The 24589-nt window shown below is 42.0% G+C and overlaps 1 protein-coding gene across 3 annotated transcripts in view; it reads right to left on the bottom strand.

The window, feature by feature from the left end:
- SRGAP1 (SLIT-ROBO Rho GTPase activating protein 1) overlaps nucleotides 1-24589 on the bottom strand; it is a 224881-nt gene that overhangs the window by 31004 nt on the left and 169288 nt on the right. The window contains exons 9-15 of one of the 3 annotated variants that reach the window (XM_019543304.1): nucleotides 22565-22762; nucleotides 22343-22427; nucleotides 19950-19977; nucleotides 17029-17062; nucleotides 11413-11473; nucleotides 11189-11266; nucleotides 8824-8958 (exon numbers count right to left, since the gene is read on the bottom strand). In XM_019543304.1, coding sequence (XP_019398849.1) covers nucleotides 8824-8958; nucleotides 11189-11266; nucleotides 11413-11473; nucleotides 17029-17062; nucleotides 19950-19977; nucleotides 22343-22427; nucleotides 22565-22762 — 619 coding nt within the window. Of the gene's footprint in view, nucleotides 1-8823; nucleotides 8959-11188; nucleotides 11267-11412; nucleotides 11474-17028; nucleotides 17063-17587; nucleotides 17691-19949; nucleotides 19978-22342; nucleotides 22428-22564; nucleotides 22763-24589 lie in introns of those variants that run through there. The other 2 variants (XM_019543303.1, XM_019543305.1) reach the window with 2 other exon arrangements.

Genomic DNA, 24589 nt, shown 5'->3' on the forward strand with positions numbered 1-24589 from the left:
TAAAAGGAAACCCCACAAAATGGTCAGCACATGGTAAGTGGATTTGGTCCTATGTATGGTTAGAGCTTATCAATGGAGGTCACAGCTTGCTCTCTCATTGCCCCCTAGTGAAGTAAGACGAACACCTTCCCTTTCTGGGCCCTTGACTTTAATACCCCCCTGAGGCTGGGAGCAGGGATCAGCTGACTGGTTTGCTATTTGCCAGTGCCAGGGCTGTGGCAGGCTGTGGTGGCACTACTTACCTTTCGCTTAACAGCTAAGTGCTCAAGGTTGCTTTTTGTAGTGAACACACTGCTGTCCATGTCTACCAGACGTTAGGCAAAATCTACCAAATGTTAGGAATAGACTACTGCCGGAGGCAGTTCAAGCACCCACTTTGAACGCCTTCAAGATACATTTGGATGCTTATCTTGCTGGGATCCTATGATTCCTGCTGACTTCCTGCCCCTGGGGCAGGGGCCTGAACTTGACGATCCTCCGGGGTGCCTTCCAGCCCAAATGTTGATGAAATCTATGAATCTCTGAAAATCTGCCAACTCCCGACAGATCATGGGCTTCCCAAACACCAGCAATATGGCAACGCTGGTATTTGATTCCCAGTCCCAAAATCGCACCTCCTGCCATGCACATGCACAGGAAGTGTGCTTGTTAGGATCACATACTGGGTCCCAGTGTCTCTACCTGAATGTTTGCCAGGGCCTAAGTGTCACAAAGGGACTGCATTTTTTCCCAATGTGAGTGTAGGTCAAAAATAGGGGTGTTTATACACATGCTCCAGGAGTTGGGGGGGCAGGAGAAAGCACTTTAGAGCAGCTCAGAGAGTAGCTCCAGTGGTGCTGTCTTTATACCCGATTCAAGGCTGCACATTAGGAGCCTTGATTATCTTGGAATCTAGAGTGCCCAGAGAGGAGGCACGTAGCTGCGCTGACACCTGTACTGAATTCAGAACAAAGCTTAGTACTTACAGCAACTTTCACTCTTGAACACAGTGGGCTGTGGTGGTGGCACCCACCTTCTGCAAAACAGCCAAGTATTTAGGGCTGCTCTTTATATTGAATACACTGCTGTCAATATCTACTGGGCATTGGGCAGAATCTGCAAATTCCTGACATACGGGGTTCTTAGGTACAGTTTAAATACCTCCTATCACCAATAGAGATGGCAAAAAACCTCAGACGGAAGTTGTGTGCACCTAACTGGATGGTTTCTGCTTGCAAATACAAATCTCCATCTACATACCTAGGAAACTTTTCATGCCAAAATAGAGACATGTAGGTGTCCAAGTGCATTTGCAACAGAAGCCAAACACCCAGAAGCCAAAACTTATTACTCATTTTGCACCCACTGAATGTCAGCAGGAACCTGGCTACAATACTGTATATATAATCCCTGTTATGACCAATCTGAGGTTGACACAACTTGCACAAATACATGACATGACTGAATTTGGCAATTTGTGCTTCAGGTTCCATTTTTGTGGCTCATGGACACTCTTACCCAACACAGAGGCGTATTTATTAATTCATTAATGCTGTTACAGTTTTCTGAGATCTGCTTTTGAAGGATATTATAGGATGTCAGAGTACTGTTACTATCCAATTAAATACCCTATCACTATCTCTTGGGAAAAGAAAAACTTACTGCTACTTTTTGCTGATACATTTTCAGGAAAAGTTGACAGTTCATAATCTAGTATTTTATTTCTGAAAAACAGGGCAGTATTCTAGTAACACAGCAAAACAATTTCCTGACTTTCAGAGGCAAGGTAGTTATGCCTATAGGGAAATATAGACTGCTCTCCTCAAGGGATTCAAATAATGTAAGCCAGAAGAAAAAATATGCAAGTTTGTGTTCACAATGAACACCTGTCAGTGTATCAACTCCAAGTTGAAGGAGATGGATGTGAGCATGGGAAGGCTTACAATAACCAACACATAGGCTAAATTTTCTGTTTAACAGAGGTGAGCCAGATGCTGCATTGCATAGTAAAAATCCATCATAATTCACAAGTTCAAGGACACACGCTTAGGAGAGAAGATGCACTCTCAAAGCAGTGAGGGCATTATGACTGTGGAGACCAGGGTACAGTGAAATACTCCTTTACTTGCCTCAATCCACCTTGGAAGGAGATGGGGAGGACAAATGTCAGAATGTATACCTCCAGAATTACCCCTTGGGACTGACAGCAGTTGTAGCTATCCTTCTGCTCAGGCTGAATTACAACTGTACGGGCCCTGTTCAAATTATAGCTGGATAGACATTTTTATGGCATGATAATTAATTTGTGCCTGTGGCCAATCTAAATTTATTGCATGATTAACCGGTTAATTGCTTGATAAATACTTTGCACGTGTGCCTGGTCTTTGCTTGTGTGGTTGGTCTAAATTTACTGTGTGGTTGAGAAGTTAATTGGGTAATATATGTAACATGTGGCAGGGGCCTTAGAAACACAAAGAAGCCCACAATAGTATGGGCTTCGTATGCCCCATCCCTCCTTGAAAACTTACTCTGGAGCAACAATAACATGGCCTCAATTTAAGCTTAAAAGGTTTTAAACAAAAACAAGATGGCTCTGTAACTATAGATCTATTTGATAAAAAATGCCCAGAAGGATAGGCTCTTTGGTAGCACCCTTTCCAAATACTTGCCAAAGGAAAAGCATTGGATCACAATGTGCTAGTTTACTTTGGAATGTATGCGTAAATGCAAAGAAATTCCTTAGTGGCTTCACTGAGAAGAGGTTCATTTTATAGCAGTAGCCTCAAATATGCGTTACATTCATAGCTAAATTCTCTATATCCAAGGGTCTTTCATTAGGAACATTATATTTTATATAAAATCTGTGACGTTCTGCCCTTTCCCATATTAAAATGAATAGTTACTCTGTGAATCAGTTTTCTCCCTCCCGCTGCTTTTTTGTAAAACACACTGATCTTTGTAAACAGTACTGAGAATAAATTTGTATTAAACTTGACAGATTATACAGAAAGATACCAAGTGATAATGGATACATTCATTATCACAAACCTATATTAAATAAGAGTGGGAGCATTTGCAACTTTTAATTTAAAAAAAGCCTTCCAGAATGTACATACTATACTAGGATTTAATCAAGCTACAGGCATTTCTGTCTTTTACAGGAAAATGATCTGTGTCATGTCCTGTTAAAATAATTGGCAAAACTCCTACTGCCTCTAGTAACAGTATTAGTAAATATTTATGTTATGATGGTACCTCAAAGTCTCAATCTGGCAGCATAAACACAGAAAAGAGACTATCCCAGTTCTGAAGAGCTTATTGACTAAAGGGGGAAGGAAGATTTAGCTTGACTGTCTCCCATTTTGCAGACTAGCTGATACTAGTAAGAACTGTATTTGATAGAGTTGCACCGATATATCGTATTGCCACCAATAAAAAGAAAATTAACATTATTGGCAATTGGCTTGTTTTGGCCAATGTGGCTGATAATGTCATCAATAAATGCCACATGCATGTGCACAGACGCAGCATGCACACGGCCTAGAATGCAGCCCGGCAGCCTGGAGAGCAGTGTCTGGCTGGAAAGTTTGTGGGGGAAGGAAGGGGCGTGGGGGGAGCCAATAGAGGCCCCCATGTGCTGCCCAGCCAGGGTGGTGTGGGGCACAGGACAGAGCCATGGGTGGCTCATCTGGGAAGTGCAGGGGAGTGTGGATGGGGAGGGGTGGTCCCCACTGCTATGCACACCACTGGGGGAGGCACGGGGGGGCATGTGTTCCCTGTATTTGTGCGTGGGGCAAGGGTGGGCTGCCTGCTGTGGGCTTGGGGCCAGGGTCTGTATTGGGCTCTTCCTGGTGGGCTGGGCTGGGGCTGAACTTGGGAGTGGGCAGGGGCAGGGCGAGTGGCAGCGGTGCTGGGAGGGGGAGCTGTAGCCCATCCCATAGCCCCATGGTCCCAGCGCCGTCTCTGCTCACCCTGTGCGCAGCCCAGTCCAACCCTTCACTGGGAAGAGGCCGGTGTAGCCCCTGGCCCTGAAGCAGGCAGCCCGCCTTTGTCCCATGCACAAATCCAGGTGGACACATACCCACCATGCCTCCCCAGGGGTTATGCGCAGCTGTGGGAGCCCCCCCCCCCCCCAGATAAGACTCTCATGGTTCTGTCCTGCACCCTGCCCTCCCCCAACTGGGCAGTGCCTTCCCCTGCCCCACTCCCTCCCTTACCTCAGGGGTCTTGATTCCTCCCTCCCCACAGACTTACTGGCTTTATGCTGCTGGGCTCCATATCATCAATTGCATCAGTATCAGCTGATATGTCTGGTTAATAATCAGCCATCAGTATCAGCCAAAACAATCTTTATCGGTGGATCTCTAGTGTTTGAAACTAAACTCAGACTGTATTAATATAAAATATATAGGTGCTTTCAAATCCAGGGGAGGCAAACTCTAAACACCAGTGAGTTTCTTTTACACTATGAACACTCTTACATACTACACTATAAAAAGAGTATACAACTTGGGTATATAAATGTAGAGATGACAACCCCCCCAAAACTGAAACACAAAATCACAACAAAACAGGTCTTGAAACTCATACCAACAAAATTAATCAAAAGTACCACTACTGTGGTCCATCAAGACCGCAGAGAAACAAAATGCAAAGTACAGGTATTTAAATCTTCCACTCCCTAGTGTGATGTAGAACTTTGGAGGACTAAAAAATCTACACTAATGTAATGCTGTTTTTCTTGTGATGTGATTCTAAAATGTAAGTAATGATTTTAATTCTTTATGCTCCCTTGAGTTTAAATCAATCTCATTTTAAGACTCAGTCTGCGTTAGCATTCTTTGGTCTTCATGTGTGATACCAATACATGTTGCTGAGGGACTAGAATTTTATTATTTGATTTATAATGCCACCCTTTCCAATAATGGCTCAGGGCAACCAACAATAGGAACACAGAATAACTTTAAAACAGGAAAGGGACAAGAGGAGTAATACAACTTAAAAGAGAACTAGAAAAATCATAATAAAACATCTCATTCTAGTTTTGCTTGGCCAAATCGCAAAGTCTTGAAACACATCTGAAGGATGGCAAGGCTTGGGATCTGGTGAGCCTCATGAAGGAGGAAGCTCCAGAGCTGAGAAATGACTGCTGATCTCCCATTCATTTTCATCACGCAGACCTGGTGTACTGATGGCACTTGTAGGAGGTTGCTTTTGGCTGACTTTAAGGATTGTGATGGGCCATAGAATTGACACTGCATTAGATCAGAAAGCTAGATTTCGAAGAAACATGCAAGCATAGAATTTTTTATCAGAATTTATTTCGTACACCCTGGTATATTCATTTCCATCTTAACACAGCAGACATGGAAAAAATAAAAACAAGCAAACATAAAAAATATTGTGTGTGCATGAATATTGTAATACATAGAATATTTAAAGGATGGCCATAAGTTTCATGCAAATCACATGTTTTATGGCCACTCAGCAGCTAAGTTTTAAAAAGTCCAACAGTACAGATTTATAAATATTTTAAAGTATAAAAAAATCCTGATTCCCTACCTGAGGTTTCTCACAGGTAACCTATACATTTCTATTCAAAACTGACAATACTGTAGACTGGATGCAAATGCAAAGTGCAAGAACCATTTCTGTATCCTGATCAGACCCTGCCAGTCTTGCAAGCAATGACAGAAATGCTCATCACTACAAAACAATATAAAATCACTAAGATCTGCTCAGAAAGACTCTTGGATTCTGCCAAATTCCAAAATCCACCCGAGGAAAACTCCATTCAACCAAATTTGATCAAGGGTTCAATGAATCTGCAAGGCACTACAATGACTTTGTGAAAGCTCCTAAATACTATTTAGAATAAAGCATCCTTTCCCATCTGTGCAGATGGTCATCTTTCTTAGAAAAAACTGTGGAAGAAATAATTAAGAGACTGAAACTGTTGAAGATAGACACAGAATTTCTATGAACCACTTCTATTACTGTGAAGAAAGCTAAAGGAGCCAACCTCTCGTCTGTCACCACAGCACCAAAATCAAGACACCAGGAGGACTCTTCTGGCTCACAAAACCAAGAACAAATCAGTTACACTCAGCTGTAAAACATAGAATCTTTCTTATTTTGCTGAATCACTACAAAAAGATCAAATGCATCTAGCATAGCTTCAAAATTACCCAGAAAATCAGCCAAAAGCAGGTTCAAATGCACCACGCTCTCTTTCCAAGAATATGTTCTATTCAGACATGTAGTAAAGAAAGCATTAATTCATGACAGCCATCTGCCCCACTAAACTCAGATCTTCCTGCATGACCCACACTATAAAGGTGACTGTCAACACTACCTTTGAAGAAACAGAATCTACTGACTACCATTAAACAGGCAGTAGTCAGACCGTTCTAAAGAAACTACTGCTTGATGCTAGCTATCTCATATGCTATTGCCCTGTGCCCAAACAACCTCAGTCTTCTCAAATAAGCAGACTGATAAGTAGGGACCTCCCAAAATTGTACGATTTTTGCAGAGTATGCGAAAACAGGTGTTTCCCCAAGAAAAATTGTGGGCTAGCTGCAAAAAGACAAAAGCCATGCCCCTCTCCCCTGCTAAACAAACCCCAAAAGGCTTTTAATGGCAAGCAGAGGGAAGCCCTGCAAGTCTTAGAGCGCAGGGGTAGGGGGAGGAGAGGGGAAGAGGGGGGTGGGGGGCAGGCAGGGCTGCTTGTAGCAAGCAGCGAGGAGGCTACAAGCAGTGTGGGCTCCATAGTTAGTGGCAGAGGCTTGCCCAGGCCCCAGCTGGCTATGGCAGGCAGCTGCTTGCAGGCTCCCTCCCACCTTCTGTGAGCAGCCTGGGTTCTGTGGCTGGCAGCAGGGGCTTGCCTGGGCCCAGTCCAGCTGTGGCAAGCAGCCAGTAGGCTGCAAGTGGCTGCACCAGGCTCCATGCTGGCAGTGGGTGCACATGCACCTTGGGGCTGACTACAGAGAAGGGGTTGAAGGCAGTGTAACCCTGGCCCCTTCCCTGCTGCTGCCCAAAGTGTGCATGCACCCACTGTTAGAAAGGACTCTATGGAGGCTGGTGCAGCTGCTTGGGGATGACCTTGAACCATGGCTTAATTACCCTAAGCCCAGGGAAGCCATTAATCCATGCTTAGCAATATGTGGATTAATGGCTTCCCCAGGCTGAATTGGGGTAATTAAGCCATAGTTTCAGGCCATCTGGCAATCTGCAGGGAAGGATGAGGTCCCTGGGGCTGCTTGGCCAGAGGCGTGGTAGGGGCTCACTGTCCTCAGCCTGTAAAAAATGCAGCCGGCCACATGATCTGCAAAATTGGCTGGCAGCCTCCTCAAGATAGGTAGATCCATATTGATAAGGTAGCGAAAATCAGGTTCCAAGGCCAGAAGACCCATGATCCCTCTAGGTCTGTTCCATGATTCTTTTTTATGGTGGCTATCTGCCCGTAGCTTGTTAAATTAATTAGTTGAGAGGGACCTGTCTGGCCTAATATGCCTAAATAGTGATGGTAGCAAAAGAATTCCCACCTCTGGCTGTGAAAGTGTGCAACTTTTTGGCAAATCTTAAGTGAGACAGACCTGGGCACAGTGACATACACATTCATAACCTCCAGGCTGGATTATCCTGCCTAAAAATAAAATTGCACATGCTGAGCTCTGCCTGGTACAGAACATGGACCACAATCTGTTAAACATACACTGGTCACTGCTGCACATCACTCTGGTGTTCTCCTTTTTGGGCTGCATTCCTATAACTTGACTATATAGTAAAGTTCAATGTGTCTGTCCTAACAAAAATACTTCCAGGGGTTGATCCTAGCTATCTGAGAAATTGTCTTTTTCCCCCGATGACACCTAAACTTGGTGGAAACGTTCAGGCTGTAGATGGAAATTCTGAGGAGTAAAGTTTTCCACAGAGGGGAGCTAGACTGTAGAATTTACTAAGCCACATTTTGTGCCTTCTTCTTTCTGGGCTATCCCAGGGATTTAGCTCAGGCAGCCATGGAAAACTGCCCAAATGACCGCAACCTGTCCAGGCCTGCTTATGGGCAATACTAGTACCCAGAATTGCTGTAGCATTATATGCTACAACTCCAGTGCCTCCCATTCTGCTTCTGCACTGGCCAGCCGGTTAAGCTGAAATATTCTGGAATTCATGAAGGGGTCTTCTGAAGATAGCCTGCAGCCATCTCTCTCAAATCCTGGATTGTGTAAAGTTTCCATGCATTGGATCAAAGGCCTTGAGTCTCTCTTCTGCTGCACTGGTGTTTTTACCTAGCGTACAGCAGCAAAGGCATCACCTAGAATATATAACCATTATCATCCTAAAAGCTTGAATCTGGAAGGTGCTGAACTTTCCAAATTCCCACAGAGCACAAGGGAATTAGGAGCACTCACAGGTTGTGTGCAGAATCATGAAATGGTGGGCCATAAATTAGTTATTCACTAGCATTTGCCTCAGACTACAGGCTATGAAAACCCTTGTTAAATGCAACATAGTCTCTTTGCACATTTATGACTTCATTCAGTTGGTCTGCTCTAATATAAACACCCTTCCCAACAGAGACTGTAAATTTAAATATCCCTTGTATACTAAGAAAGAGTGTCTTCCTGTTGTACTAACAAAGACTCATACTGTACATTAATCCCAATGGAAAAAGGGAGTGGTCACAGCTGCAAGTATGACTAATAACTGACACAGTCTTGTGGCAGATGGCAAACAAATTGTCCCAGAAAAATCAGTGTAGTTAGCATTTTTTCTAGGCAACTATTTTATTCATTAAAAAAAAGTTCTGTGGAGAAAGAAATAGGAATTTTTACTTACTGATACAAGAAATGAGATCATTAAATCTTTCCTTAGGAAAGACAGGATTTTCCAGCCCTCGGAAATAGAGCTTCAGTACTCCAGCAACTGAGTTAATGTCATGGTTACTTTGGTCATCTGCCAAAGGATTTTCACCTTGAAAATAAAAGAAAGTAAGTGAAACAGAAGAAACGCTTCTTGCTTAATAGTATTTTGTATAAATGATGAAGCTTGTTTATTTAGTTAGCTGGGTTTTTTGGGGGGTTTTGTTTTTGTTTTTGTTTTTTTTTACTGTGTGGCAAGTCGCACAGAAGTAATCTAATAAATACTGGTCTGGAAATTCCACCCTAAAATTAAACCAAACATAGCTTAGGTCATGAAGTTCAGAATCAATATTTTTGGGACACATTATGATTTTTAGCTAATGAAATAAAAAATAATTGAGTGTTCTCACTTAAACAGAACTTAAGACTATTCTTTAGTAACTTACATTATACATAAAGTTAAAAGATTTCTCTGGGGTTCAAAAGTAAGAAGATTCAGGAATATATGCACTGCATAACTCTATAAGCAAACTGCATAACTGAAGAACGTATAATTTTATAGACTAAATTGTATTCTAAAAGATTCATAGATTTATTACACAGCTTCCAGTCCAATGATTCCCTAGGAAAACAGTTACAGTTCAGTAAAGCGACAGACTACAAATGTGGACATAGAGAGGGTACTGCATCATTTCTCATGTAAAAAAAACTACTGCAAATGTCTACTCAAGTATCAGAACTGATTTTTACAAGGTATGCAGCTCATACACAAGAGTAAAAATATCATCTACACTTCCTTCTGGCTGCTAGTTACAAGTCAGTTATTCTCCAAGGCTCTCTCTTATTAAAAGGTGATCTACAATGGTTTTCCTGGAAACTGAAAAATGGTTTGTAAGATCCTGTGAGAAAGGATGTGGCTTTATAAAAATGTAATTACTGCTCCATTTTAACACAAGCTTAGAATTTCTATCTTCAAATTCCAATTCCTTTGCCAGTTGTGACAAGACAACAATTGTAGACTAAGGCAGGTTGAACACCATTCAGGTTTGCAGACAGGTCTCTAAAAATGTCCGCTCATTGTACAGCAGCAACCAAAAAGGCAACAAAATGTTGGGCATCATTAAGAAGGGAACAGAAAGCATCATCATGCCATCATACAAATCCATGGTGAACTCACATCTTGAATACTGTGTGCAGTTTTGGTCTTTGTATCTCAAAAAGGATGTAGTAGAATTAGAAAAGGTACAGAGAATGGCAATCAAAATGATCAGGTGTATGGAGCAGTTGCCATATTAAGGGAGACTAAAAAAGGCTAGGACTCTTCAGATTGGAAAGAAAGCTGAGGAGGGATGGGATAGAGGTCTGTAAGATTATGAAATGTGTGGACAAAGCAAACAGGGAGTTGCTGTTCACCGAGTCCCAGAATACTAGAACTAGGGGACACCCACTACAATAGATTTAAAACTAACAAGGAAAGTATTTTTTATGCAACACATAGTTAACTTGTGGAATATATTGTCACAGGAGGTGGTGGAGGAAGATAGCATGGCCAACGGAAAATTCAAAAAGGAAGTAGGCAAACTCATGGATAATAGATCTATTAACAGCTGCTGAACAGATTGGTTGGAGTTATTTCCTCTGGCATCTCTAAACTAATGATAATGGATGTCACAGAAGGTAATGAATAGGGGATAGATCACTCCAGATCTATTCAGTTCAGTGCTCTCTCTCTACCATCTACTCATGCCATTGGTCTGACCCAGTATAGCACTTCTTAAATTATGTTCATCTCCTTGTATCTTTTGTACGTATTCTCTGGATTTGAAGTTTCCTTAGGACTGAAAACAGTGGTTTAAAATAGAATAATTTCTTTCTGACCAATATTATGCATTGTTCGTGATGTCACTTTGGCAATGGAACTAGAAGGTATAGTAGTTACAAGATGCAATTACAGCAGCCTCAAACTGTGTTAAGTATTGTTCTGAATATCCATTTAAAAATAAAATCTTTCCCCTTTTGAGAATTTTTAAAATAGAAAGAAGTCAAAGAGAAGGCATCTTATGCAGTTCATCACTGGCAAAATAAACTTTAAAGCAAGAGTCGCAAGGCTTGTCTACACGTTTAACACAACATAATTGTATGTTCCTGGTGATACAGGAAGTAAAACATGTAATAAATCATTATTTTACCCTAGAAATAAAAATACAGATCTTCAAATTGCTAGGTTCAGCATATAGAGAACATGCAAACAGCTTACAAATCCATGAGAATTACTAACATTTTAACAGATTTTTTTCAAGAATGGTATCTCAGGCCACTGATACCAACGAAAATACAATTACCTCTTTCAAATGAATTTTTAATATCATTGACTTCCACTTGGGAACCAGACACTCTGAAAATTCCCTGATGTTGAAGACCTGAAAAAAAAGGTGGGGAGGGATAATGGGGAAACAAGAACTTATTAAAAATACTTTTTTAAAAGTAGAGTAAAAACAACAAGATAAATGCCTTGTACAAAATGGCCAGGCAGTAATTGAATGACATGTCATATTTCAGAGCTTACCATATAAATTGATAAATCTGATACAGCTTTCCACTATGAGGGGAATGACTTGTCCTGAATCCTGGGGAAACAAAATTATAAGAAGATACTGCAAACTGAAACAGAACCTCCCCCAAATTGTTTGTGAAAACAGGTAGTACTGTAATTCAAGACAGACTCCATAGGGTCAATCAAAAAAAAAAAAGACTTGCAAATAAATTTCTCCCTCACTTTTGCTAGGATGCAAAAAAGTAATAAGATTCTGATGAAAAACATCAAATCAAGGAAATTCAGAGTGCCAGCTGAAACTTCATCCTCAGCTTATCTTATTGCATCAGGTTAACTTAAGACATATAAAAAGATATAAAACTGACTTTCATGCATTTATTTTAGATTCTTAAAGCAAAATGAGTTAAGCAATGAATTTCCTGGATTTTCAATAGATTATTAATGTTAACATAATGAACATGATGCTTGTGCATTCATTCTCCTCCTCTTTAATAACAGCAGTGAATTTTACATGCTATTGGACCAAATTCTTCTGGGTGTTTCCTTGTAGGGACAGGCTTGGAAGGCTGGGAAATGGGATTTAGTGCTATAGTGCTTCTGGCAAGTCAGAATAGCTTCTCCACAGACAAGAGCCACCAAGAACCATTATGCAAGGCTGTCCTACTTCCTTTGCTTAGTAGATTAAGCATGTCCCCTCAGACCCTAGATGGGCAGTATGAAACTGAGGTGAGGCTTGAACCCCTGGTGTTGGCAGGGGAAACAGACACATCATATATCTGGACTTTAAAAAAGCTTTGGTCTGGTGTTCCACGATTTCATGGAAAAATTGGCCAACTGTGGCCTCGGCTACACCACAGTCCGATGGCTGGGAAACTGGCTCTGGGGTCGGACCCAGAGGGTAGTAGTCAATGGAAGCGAATCATTATGGCACTCCGTGATCAGTGGCATCCTGAAAGGCTCTGTCCCTCAACCGGTTCTCTTTAACATCTTTATCAACGATGTGGACATTGGTGTCAGAAGCGCACTGGCCAAGTTTGCCAATGACACTAAACTTTGGGGGATAGCATCCATACCTGAGGATAGGCTAGTGATCCAGGCTCACTTGGATAAGCTTAGTAAGTGCGCGGATATAAACCTGATGACATTCAATACCAGAAAATGCAAGGTACTCCACCTCAGGAAGAAAACCTGCAGCCTGCTTATAGGCTTGGCAGTGCTACGCTTGCTAGCACCACAGCTGAAAGAGACTTGGGGGTCATGATTGACCACAAGATGAACATAAGCTACCAATGCGATGTTGCAGCTGGCAAAGCAAACAAAACTCTGGCTTGCATCCATAGATGCTTCTCAGGTAAATTCTAGGATGTCATCCTCCCGCTGTACTTGGGCTTGGTGAGGCTGCAGCTGGAGTACTGCATCCAATTCTGGACTCCACAATTCAAAAGGGATGTCAAGAAGCTTGAGAGAGTTCAGAGGAGAGCCACATGCATGATCAGAGGGCAACAGAATAGGCCTTATGATGAGAAGCTGGGAGCCATGGGACTCTTCAGCCTGGAAAAGTGCGGGCTCAGTGGTGACCTGGTGGCTGCCTACACGTACATAAGGGTTGTACATCAGGATCTGGGGGAACGTCTGTTCACCAGAGTGCCTCAAGAGATAACAAGGACTAATGGTCCTAAACTCCTCCAAGACCATTTTAGGCTGGATATAAGGAAAAACTACTTTACTGTGTGAGCCCCCAATCCCTGGAATAGACTCCCTCCAGAAGTGGTACAGGCACCTACTCTGGACTCATTCAAGAAACGTTTGGATGCTTATCTTGCTGGGATCCTTTGACCCTAGCTGACTTCCTGCCTCCAGGGCAGGGGGCAGGACTTGATCGTCAAAGTCCCTTCCAGCACTGATGTCTGTGGAATCTATTAAATATATGAAACATAAATGGGAAGGGTTGGGGAACCTGCCCCCACCAATGTCATGACTGCTGTTGCTAGCTACCCTGGAGGCTAGGGGTGAGGGGGCAAAGCTGCTCCAACTGGGAGCTGTGGGAAGCAGCCGCATGGGGTGCCAGGCTGGGAACAGCAGCAGAACAGTTTCTATCTTCCAGCCCTTGCTACCTGCCTACCCTCCCACTCAGTGTCCTTTGCTGGCTGGGAGCAGGCACTGGATGTAGGAACCTGCCTGCCACTGCTGCTGCTGTCCATGGGAAGACCATATCCCTGCAGAGCTGCTCCCTTCAGCGTGGATTCTGGGGCTTCCTGTGCCTGCATCAGCTCAGGACAGTGGTGCTGGCACACAGGTTCCTCCTTCCAGCATCTGGCCCCAGCCACCGGTTGTGGGGAGGAGGGGGAGACAGACACCAGTGCAGAAGGGACAGGTAGGGAGTGGGAGCTGGAAGGAGGAACCTGTGAGTCTCTGCTGTTGTCCCCTGTTGGGCATGAGACCCTCCACAATCACAGCCTGTGACCGGAATGTAACAGGAGCAGTTAGGGGGCTCCCTCTGCACTAATATCTGTGGTGGCAGTGGAGAAAGAGGGTGTGGCTGCATGGCCCTGGACCCATCCTGGGGCACACATTAATGTGTAGCTTTAGAAGCACATGTTCCTCCTCTGTGGAAATCCATTATGTGTTTCTAGTGTCAGGAGAACCTAGACTAAAAGAGAGGTGAGATGCACTGTTTTCTCTCTTTTGAGGCTGATCCTCAATTCATTTTAATGGGATTATGAACAGGAATTGATACTGATATGGAACATACTGAAGGGTCTGAACCTCCCATTTCTAAAGTATTTTGCCTTTGGCAACCTGAATCACTACCGTGGAATTAATTCTGTTTCATTAAAAGAACGATCATTAAGAAAAGGAACTGCGGGTGGCAGAAAGGCAGTATTTGACCAGAAGTATTATTTGCCTGTTTTGCTAAAGCATTTTAAAGGGCTGCTATAGTCTTTAGTCTCTGTATTTTGGAATTTAAAAAAAAATGGATACTATTTACCATAGAGATGTTAATAGCTCTGAAAAAGTTATCAGTTATGAACTGAGGACATGAATCATTACAATTAAAGATAGTTTTCAGAATATGTTATAGTTTATGCTTGAAAAATGACCTTTTTATAATGAATAGGTACCTTCAAAGGTTAATTATCTTGGAAGCAATCAATTTTTTAAAAGAAATTGCAAATATTAATTGTTTAGTCTATGAACGAATTCACTTTAAAGCAGTTGTGAAAAAAGAGTTACAAAAGCATAAATAAAACAAAGGAAAAAAACCTGGCATCTCAAAATATACACCCTTTTTCTTTTCCTTTTACACATGAGTCCTTCATTTCTGTGACAAAACTAAATTAAAAGGAAAGGAAGGAGGGTTAGGATTAAGGCCAGGCAGAGACCCTCCAAGCCAAGCCTCTACAATTTTCTGTCCAATTTACTACTGACAGGAATAGGCAAATATAGATATTTTTATATACATGAAAAAAATAGTGAAATCTGGTACAATATACTTGATGAAATGGCTTAACTACTGTTTTGGTGTGCTTAATTGTAATGCTTTACTGGATTTCTCTCTCTTGATCCCAGCAATTAGGCTATTTTAAATAATGGGAATTTCCATATTTTACTTTAAAAATCTAAAAAGCTGCTTTGTTTTTTTAAGACTAGAGAAAACTGGATAGCAATGAATTAACAAAAGCACCTGCACCCAAAATCACGTTTTAGGTTGTATAGCGATTTGGCAACAATTAGATTAATTCTGTACCAGTAAAATAAGAAACAATCCAGTTGCTAATCTGGGAATACAGCAGTCCTTAAAAACAAGTACCTTGGCTGTCAGTGTATAAGAACAGCGCATTAGAATACATACGGCACATTTACTGTTAGCACATTACTACGCAAGAATGTAAAACTGCTAAAAGGGGGTTGTTTGCAGTAAGAAATTACTAACATAAAAATGACTTTGTTGTAAGGCACAGTTTTTAGAGCCTTCTTACAGAGCTGAAATGTTGACTCTGTCCATACTACCACAACTGGCCGGCTCCTTTGCTAAACAAAAGTAATGGCTCTGAGATTTTTGATCTATTTGCTGGAAAATAATTTGTTATGAATCTGATTTTGTTAGGTGTCCCAAACACTGACCCCTGCCACCCATATGAACTCAGATGTAATATTTGTTACGAACAGATACCTTCTGTAGACTGATAATCATGTCTCAAGTCAGTTATGTGATAAAGAAATACTCTTCTTTAGCTGTAAACCTGTTGTAGGATAGGTCAAAATGATTCAATTCTTCCACAGTAAAAGTTTAGCCTTTGACGTCGGACACTGCCCCCCAAACGTTATTGAATAATCTGTCATTAGGATTTTTGTTACCCCCCTGCAGAGCTGGCATTATTTAGAACTGGCTCTTCCTTTGGGGTTAAGCTTTGTTACTGACTTCTTCCAAGAGCTCCTATTTCAAGAGCAGGATTGCGGTGTAGGGCAGTAATGATCGTGAAATTTTATCTTTAAATTTGGGTGTGCTAATTCCTGGTTTACTCTTATTTCTGTATAGGTAATTTTTGATGAACTAATGTTTATCTCTTGCATAATATGCTGTATTTTATACTGCATGTCTCTATCACACAAAGACATTTTTGTAATATCGTCAGTCTCCAGTACAGTTGCACAGTGTTACTGAAAGCTCAGTCAGAAGATGGTCGGACAGCAGTGGTGCAACTGAAAGTGGAATGTGTTCTGCAAAGTATGTATTTACTATTAGTGATGATACATAACAAGGAAAGGAAGGTTGACAGCTAAGATAACCTTTTTTAAAATTTAATTGCTGAACTAAACCATAGGGCTTTAGAACACGTCACACTTAGGACGTTAACTGCACTTAAAATGTGAACATCTGCACACTCAAGCAGTAAAACACATGGTAATTACAACTGGATCATTCTAAGTGTGATTGTATTGTAGCAAAGTTAGGATTCCTTGGGGGATGAGCATCTCCAAATCATAGTAATACATGTTCACTTACTGTGCTACCACCCCATGGAAACAATACCAGCAGTTTGTTGGTTGTTGGTCCAAGCTCCAGCACTGCACCAGAGTTGTGAACCAGACCCCAGGTTTGTGACCAGCAATGGGCTCCAATGTAATGCCAGGGCTGGGACCAATTAGATGACTCTCAGTCCCATTTCCCACACCACACTGGAGTCTTGAATCGGCTCTGGTGCTGTGTCGCATTGTCACATGTTATACTTAGCACAGCGAAGTAAACACTACCATGAGACTGCTTAGAACATATATAACTTTTAATACAGCATGGTAATGCCCATCACAATCTAAGTAAAACACATGCTAAGTATCCTGTGCCCCTTATTCACTGGAAGCTTACTTTCTTCTTTAACATGGAACATTTGACTGCAAGTCTACCACTAGGTTTTGATCAGTGATTAGAGGCTAATGTAAGAGAGACTATTTATAATTGGAAGCTCATCACCTCATGACCTAGAAGTACAGCAGGCAAAATTGAACCAATCTAATTTCTTAATGCAAACTTCCCCTTCCAGGTTATCAGGAAAGCTAATTTCAAGCCAGGCATAAATGCAATCCGATAGTGAGGAAGAGGCAGCTTTGTTTCCGCTAGAACTATACCTGATGTCTGGTGTGAGAATTCCTTCGTCCTCGACTAGAAGTATTATTAGAAATAGGAGCATGAAAAAGAAGAAGATAGTAAATACAGCAAAGATACAAGGCACAGAATAGTGATCCTCAAAATTCCACACAATATAATTGATTCCTAAAGTCATGGGAAATCAAAACCTGATTTCAGAACCACCATCATATCGGTTTTATGTGGGGTTCTAATTTAATTCAAGTAAATCTGCAAACAGTAAATCATGTCAGTTAGAGGAATATAAGATTACATCTGTTCTTTTAATGAGCCACAGATTCCTAAAAAAACCGAAAAAACCCCAACCACAGCCAGTCACTACCATCTGTACTTTGATTAAAGAAACGGTAAGGGATGTAAATGTAAATAATGTATTCTCCTCTTTCCCTCTGACTTCAGGAAGTATTATATTGATCAGCGGGGAAAGAAAAGAACCCCAAGAAAGACTTGAACATAATGATCTACCTCAGCTCACATGAGGTTTTGACCATTATAGTAAGAAGTGTTGAGAGTCGCCACCCAGATGGCTGGTGCCAGTACCTTGATGAATGATTCCAAATCACCATTAAACAACTTAGCATTATACTGTGATCGGGGTCTGGGCTTCCTGTGTTTCTGGGGTTTAGGGGGAAGATTTGGAGGCCTAAGGGAAGGTAATATGATTACTGAGCAAGGTAGAATTAAGTCACATGATAATATAAAAATATCCATTAAGCTCATGACAATACAATAAAACGCTGATGGGGAAAAGGGAAAACGAAATCAGCATTTGTCAAATAAAGACATTTCACAATATTTAAGTGTAATATAATTAGTTAAAGAGGAGGAAAAAACCCTGTGATAAATAATGTCCTCATGGATAATTCCGACATACTTCACAAATCCTGAGCTATAGTTTTACTCTACCCATTTCTTCAAACACTGAATGACCGAAACAGCTTAATGTTGTGTTGCCATGCATAAACCATGCAGCAGTAACTGCCACCCAGCCTGCCAACCCCAGCAGGATCCACCAGTCTGCTAAGCACCTCTTTTATCAAGCGGACAAATTGTCTCAAGCTGGATAAACTTTAAATGCAAATAAGAGCTGCTCATCACACCCCTCCCCCACTTCAAAAACAAAATTGTGGACATTTCCAAGTAACTGTTAAACAGCTTTAGCCTCCCACATCCATACAGTCAACATCTTTTCACAAGGAAAGAAACACTTTGCAAATTAGCTGGAGGAATTAAAGAACACCAGCAACATAAAAGCAAAAACAACCCCCCACACAACATCTTTGTCTGCAAGATGTCTTCCCAGTATCGTTACACAAAACACATCTGATGACTATAACTCAAAGAGATTACAGAAATAAGTGTTTCTCTCTTAACTCAGTTTGTTTAGTTTGTGCGCTTGACAGCATTGTGTGTCTAATCAATGACCATTTCCCCTACAGAGCCAATCAAATTAACTGGTTTCTGTGGTTCTTCAGGCAGGAGCAGAGAACATTATTATACTTCAGAAAGTGGCTCCAGGTATCTGGCTTGGTGTACTATTCAGAATGACTTAACTCGGCTTTAAAGAAGGCCTCTACCCTTGAAGATGTTTTTGTTACAGAAGTGCTTTAGCTGAAGCAAAAACAATACCAGAGCAGAGCTAGCTGCCTTATGAAACAAACAGTATGGACTATTTCCATCCATTGCTATCAGATGGGAGACTTGCCTGGACTCACAGGAAACAGGAAAGTAAGCTTTGAGGGGACATCATTAGTTCTCTGCTCAAGGCAGGATCTTTCTTGACTAAACCACAAGGAAGTGGGAAAGCTGGCTTGGAATGCAGGGTATACAGCATATTTCCTGAGACCTCTACCCATCACTACCTGGCCAGAGTAAGGCGGAGCTGACTGGCCTTTCCAACTCCTCAGTTTGTTAATTTAAAGCACTGGCCTTTTTGGAACATATTGACCTTCCCTCACTGTCTCTGATTGTAGTATAGGAGTTGTGTCTTCAGATGTTACAGCTGTGACTGATCCCTCCTTTGTGGTTAGGAGGGATTTTTTTGTAGCGGCCTGGTGGTTCTTTCACTTTCTTTGCAAAATCTGGGAGGCAATTAACTGAAGCAGCGCTTAGACAATAATGTCAGAAGTTTGCAGAAATGGTTAGTTTGTCACAGCCTGCAGCTGGGGCTGAGTGTGAATCAAGGCAAGAAGGACCAGTTCCCAGAGGTAAAGGAGACCAGGGATTTTGCTGAAGTCTTTGCAGAAAGTGGTCCCCCTTTGGCACTCTTAGTCCACCTGCTCATGGGGTGGAGGAAGAGGACAAAAGGATTTGAAAGAGACAACTGATGGGCAGAACAGAATCTATGTAGAATTATGGGTAGTATGGTGGGATGTCTGTAACCCCTTGCAGTAGACGCATTAAAATACCTGCTACAGGAGAACTAAGGAAGTCAGGGCAGATGGCACCTTCCTCAGCTTTAAATTCAAGAAGGGGCAGATTACCTCTCACTCCCTCCCCATGTTGGTTCTCATTCAACTGTATATCATGCTCAGATGAACATAAGGCGGCAGAAAAGTTTTTGGTTATTCAAAAGTATTTCTTACCTATTCCCCAGTGAAAAAAGCTAAGTCTCCAACAGCTGCATTTCAGCACTTCACATATTTGACACTGTCCAAACAGTTCACAAGGATATTTTATAATTCCAGGAATAGATAGATTGTTTAGACCTTTATCAATGTGCTTGCTGTAAAAGCATTATCTTGGATACTAAAATGTGGAGTGCATAAACTGCTTTAGTTTGGTTCATCATAATGTTTTTGTAGTCATCGAATGCTTCATAAAGAATTGTTAATTCTTTCCATTTTTAAATTTTATTATCTCTGTAGCTGTCTACAAAATAAATGAGGTAAAAACATCTTACCTTGTGGTCATGTATTCAGCTCTGTGACCTGAATGAGTCCAGTGAAGAAGAAAAAAAATCATTTGTAGATTATGGACATAGGAACTTGTTTTTGTATGCAATTCTATTCATATTCGCCAGCGTCAATGCTGTTTAACATTAAGTGAAATCATACAACATCTGCACAAGATAGTGCAGCACAAGCACAAGAAGATCCAGAAGATATAGAGTGGAGCAATCTGGAGAACCAGAGGTCAATAAGTCTTGCATCCATCCCATATAAACTAGTTAAAAGGATGATTAAAAATGAATAGTAAAACACCATGATGGTCGTGATACAAGATCTAGCACGCATAGTTTCTGCAATGAGAGGTTTATGTTAGAATTCTTTGAACACTTCAGTAACTGAATGAAAAAAAAAGACAATCATTTTGCTTCCTGGTGCACATGCTGTGCCATGCTAAGCTTGAGAGGTGGCTATACAACTTCTGATTTGGCAGCAGAGGATGTAAAGCAAATGCAGTATGTCTCAGTCTAGTGCTGCCTGCTGCCATTACTGAGTAGTATAGAAAGACCTATAACACATAAAAAATGGGATGAAATATAACACAAAAAAATATAATACTGTTCTGCTGCATGGTATGCATCGCAGTGGTGCAGCCTTATTTAGAGGGCCTTGTGCAAGGTAGTCTCAAAAAGCATATTGCTAAACTTGGGAATAATAAAACCTTGGAAAATTTTTCATATGAAAGATTTAAAGGTTGGGTTTACATAAGAAAGAGGGGATGTGACAAAATAGGCAAAATAATTAATGATAATGAGAAGGTAGTGTAGTGATAGAATATATAGAGGTGCTCCCTAACTAGGAAGACTATGGGGGTTGAGAATTCAGAGGTGGTCCCTCAGTTAAAGTAGTTAGTTAGAAAGATCTCAGATGCTGATTCACTGCTCCACAATTAAACTTGCTGTTAGTTCTTCTCCTTCACTGTATTTATTGGACCTGGTGATCCTTACACATAAGACAGAAACTTCTGTTCTCCTTAATGCATTTCAGAGAAACGAAAAGATGGTCAATTCAGAAGTGATTAAAGGGAACACTTCTTACACACACACTGCATACTGAAATTGTAGAACTCTCACAGGATGTCAGTAAAGCAAAATATTTAATGAGAGTTTAAAAGGGGAAGGACATTGACATGAATAACAAGAATACACAGAATAGAATAATTAATGGTAGCATATTCTGGAAAAGATGTTAAAAATCTGAGATTCCAGGGCTTAAACCTACCCTCTATCTATTAAATCAAGGATGAGACCTATTGGGAAGAGCAGATTATCTCACATCTGCCTATGAAGTTTCTTGCATTTTCCTCTGATGCTTCAGGTACTTGCCCATGTTGAAGAAATGAGGCTGGATGAAATGAAGGCTGGTTCTGAATTGGTATGGAGGGGGTGTTAGTTCTTGCTGTATTTTATTTGATTGGCTAGGAGTAATTAAAAATCTATTTATTAGTGTTATTTAAGTAAAAAAGTCAAAGGGTATTCAGAGCATTGGATGGTGCTCTTTGTAATTTATAAAAATCCAGATAACTCTTACACTGGCTAGACAGTAAGAGTGAATAAGAATCATCTGCAATAAATGAAGCTACTTATCCATGTATATTCTCTATAACAATGGAACAATAATGAATTCAGCATACTACCCAAAATCCAAATACAGTGAAACCTGTCTAAGACAGAATTGCACCAGGCTGGGGAAAAGTTCCAGCTTAGACAGTTTTCCATCTTATGGCAAGGCGCAGAGGCACCTGCTTCCCCTGGCTCCCCGATAGCCCGTCTAGCAGAGAGCTGTCAGGAAGTGCTGTCCTCTGCCCGGTACCATGGATCAGCTGATCAGCAGAAGCACACAGGTGGTGGTTGTTAGGATGACTGTCACCCTTTCAGTCTTTAGACCCTGGCCTTACACTTGGATTCACAGGTGCAGACTCCTGTTCTAGTGGACCTAAATGTAGACTAGGGCATTCAGAAAATGTTATCTCCATACATACAAAAATATCTGAAAAAAAATTGGGATGAAAAAGCAGCATGTTTTTGTACAGTACTAGTATCAAAGTATGTCCAGTAGCGTATTGTGTCTCAAATCAGAACAGACATCTTTTGTTCAATAAGCTCCATTCCCAATATAATTTTGGCCACAGATATGTTCATACAGAAAAAAAAACCTCTCATGAGGAAATAAAGGCAGTTTATATCTTATAGTCTGATCACTGGAGCAAAATGGTGACTGGGAAAGAGATTAGGCCTACATTAACAGGGCACTGGGGCTGTACTTTCCTCCAATGAGGACTTTAAATATTTCACTGGGTTCATCACACACCCTAGAATAATTTTTCAGTTTATTCTGCATCATTTACCTTCTCCAAGAGTCCTCTGAAGCAAGTCATGTTTTGCTTGAAGTTTTGTGATAAGATTACTCCCCTCCAGATATTCTCTGAATTTCTGCAGAGATGAAGATTTAAGGGATTATTAGATATGTCATTTAAATTCCAGGATCTTTTCAGGATTCATTTTTGGAAAAAGATGCTTCCTACAGGTGTTTCCACTCTGTCACCTGGCTGAGAAAGTACCAGACATACCATGAAATAAAACTGTTCAGTCTCTTGCTGATTAGCTCTTCTTTTTGCAATGCTGGGCTTGCTCAAGTATGTCTCTGAGACTGTTGACTTCACGGACTCTGTAGAGCGACTGTGCTGGAAACATTCCGAAACATCATAGTCCTCGATGGTGACCATATCCTGTATTGTTTGTAAAGTAGCTTCCGTGGTTTTTTTAACCTGAGGTTAAAAGCACAATTTGTTAAAGAGAAAGGAAAATAAATCCTAGAAGCCGCTTAAAAGGCAAACTCATTACTAAAATGACTTCACTGTTGCATGCTTTCTAAATGAACTATAGTGTATTCATTTAGCAAATTAGATGCTATTTGCTGGTCAAGAAATAACAAAATGAGATCACCAGGTCCTTGGTCTAGGTCTTGGCTTTAATAAGGTACAATAAAAGCAGCTATAGCAGATGTGGGCAACTGTTTTGGCTGGAGGGCCACTTAATGAGTTTTGGTGAATTGTCGAGGGCCGCAAGGGTAGCCTTTACCTTTGACAGGTGCAACCCATCCCTGGTTGCCATCTTGGGACTGGAAATCCTGTCCCTAACCCCTGACCTTTGCCACCAGGAGTCCCTCCCCTTGCCCCTAAAATTACTCCCTTTGGGAAGGGGGTTTGCCATCTTGGAACCAGAAAAAAACCAAATCATATGCTAAAAATCAAACATCTACAGTAAAAGCTGCCTTAACTGGCACCTTACAAACTGGCATGCTCTATTAACTGGCATGCCGACTTGTAAGGTAAAAATGAAACCGGAAGTGTCCACCATGGCACTTCCAGTTTCGCTAAGCCCCCATGGCCTGGGGTATAGCAGCCTGCAGGGCCCACCTCCCTGTACCTTGGGGCCTGCAGGAAGGATGGGGATGTGGCAGTGATGTGGCAGGAGGGGGGGTGGCGACGCCCAGGATGTGGTGGGAGAGGCCTGAACAGGCAAAGACACCTGTTTGGGCCTCAGTTAACCGGCATATTTTGTTATCCGGCACCCCCCATCCCTCTGGGTGCCAGATAACAAAGCTTTTGCTGTATCATATTTAATTAAAAAAATATTTTTGTCCTTACTTACCTGTGTTTGTGTAGTGTATATAGAAGCAATCACAAAATAGCTTAAAATAAAGTCTTACTTCTGTATATTGTGTGTGGGATATGGTTGGGGGGCTGGATGTGTATGTGGTAGAGTGTGTGTGGGGTGTGCCATGTGGGTGTGCAGGTGTGGGGGGGGTGAGTGGGGAGGGGTGTGAGGGGGTGTGGTGTTTATGGGGAAGCATGTGTGGGTATGGTGGGGTGTGTGTGACAGACACACACAGGCATGCATGCACCCTAAGGTGACAGCCCTCCCTGTGTGCAGGGCAGACAGGCCTGCTGAGCCCTAGGGATGTTGTTGCTGCTGACAGTGGCTTGTAGCACCCGCAGCCCTGGTTACTGGAGCCTCCATTCTGCCTACCGCTGGAGACTAGAGTGGGGACACCAGGGCCCAGGCCTGCCATGCTCCCCACCTCCCGCACTGTTGCCATGGAAGCCAATGAGCCCCCTGGTTGCTACAGGGTCCAGGCTTGGGGGTGCGGTATACATGAGCTCCTGGGGCTGCCGCCTCCAAGCCCCAGGATTAGCATGGCTTTGCTGGGAGAAGGCTTGATTGCAAAGGGGCTGGTCCAGGGGAGGCCACATGTGCACAAGCAAGTCAGTGGGTGCATCCCAATCCCGTCAGCACCTCCTTCACAACTATCCAGAGCCCGTGTGCCCTGTGGCTCCTCCCTGCCACCACCAACATTACACAGCCCCAGCCCTGACCACAGCCGCCTGCACCCACTCCAGATTTGCCCTGGCCGCAGTAGATCAGCTGGAAACTGTGCACACAGCCCCACCCTGGCCTGTTCTGTGCCTACTCCACACTGCCTGCCCATATTGAGCCACAGCAGCAGCTGAGCAAAACCTGCTGCTGGTGCAGGGGAAAGCAGCCCCTTCTTCTCACTGCTGCCAGGCTGTTCTTGCTGGCAGCCACCTGTA

Source organism: Crocodylus porosus, unplaced genomic scaffold, assembly GCF_001723895.1.
Source record: "Crocodylus porosus isolate Cpor-Errol unplaced genomic scaffold, CroPor_comp1, whole genome shotgun sequence".
NCBI lineage: Eukaryota > Metazoa > Chordata > Crocodylia > Crocodylidae > Crocodylus > Crocodylus porosus.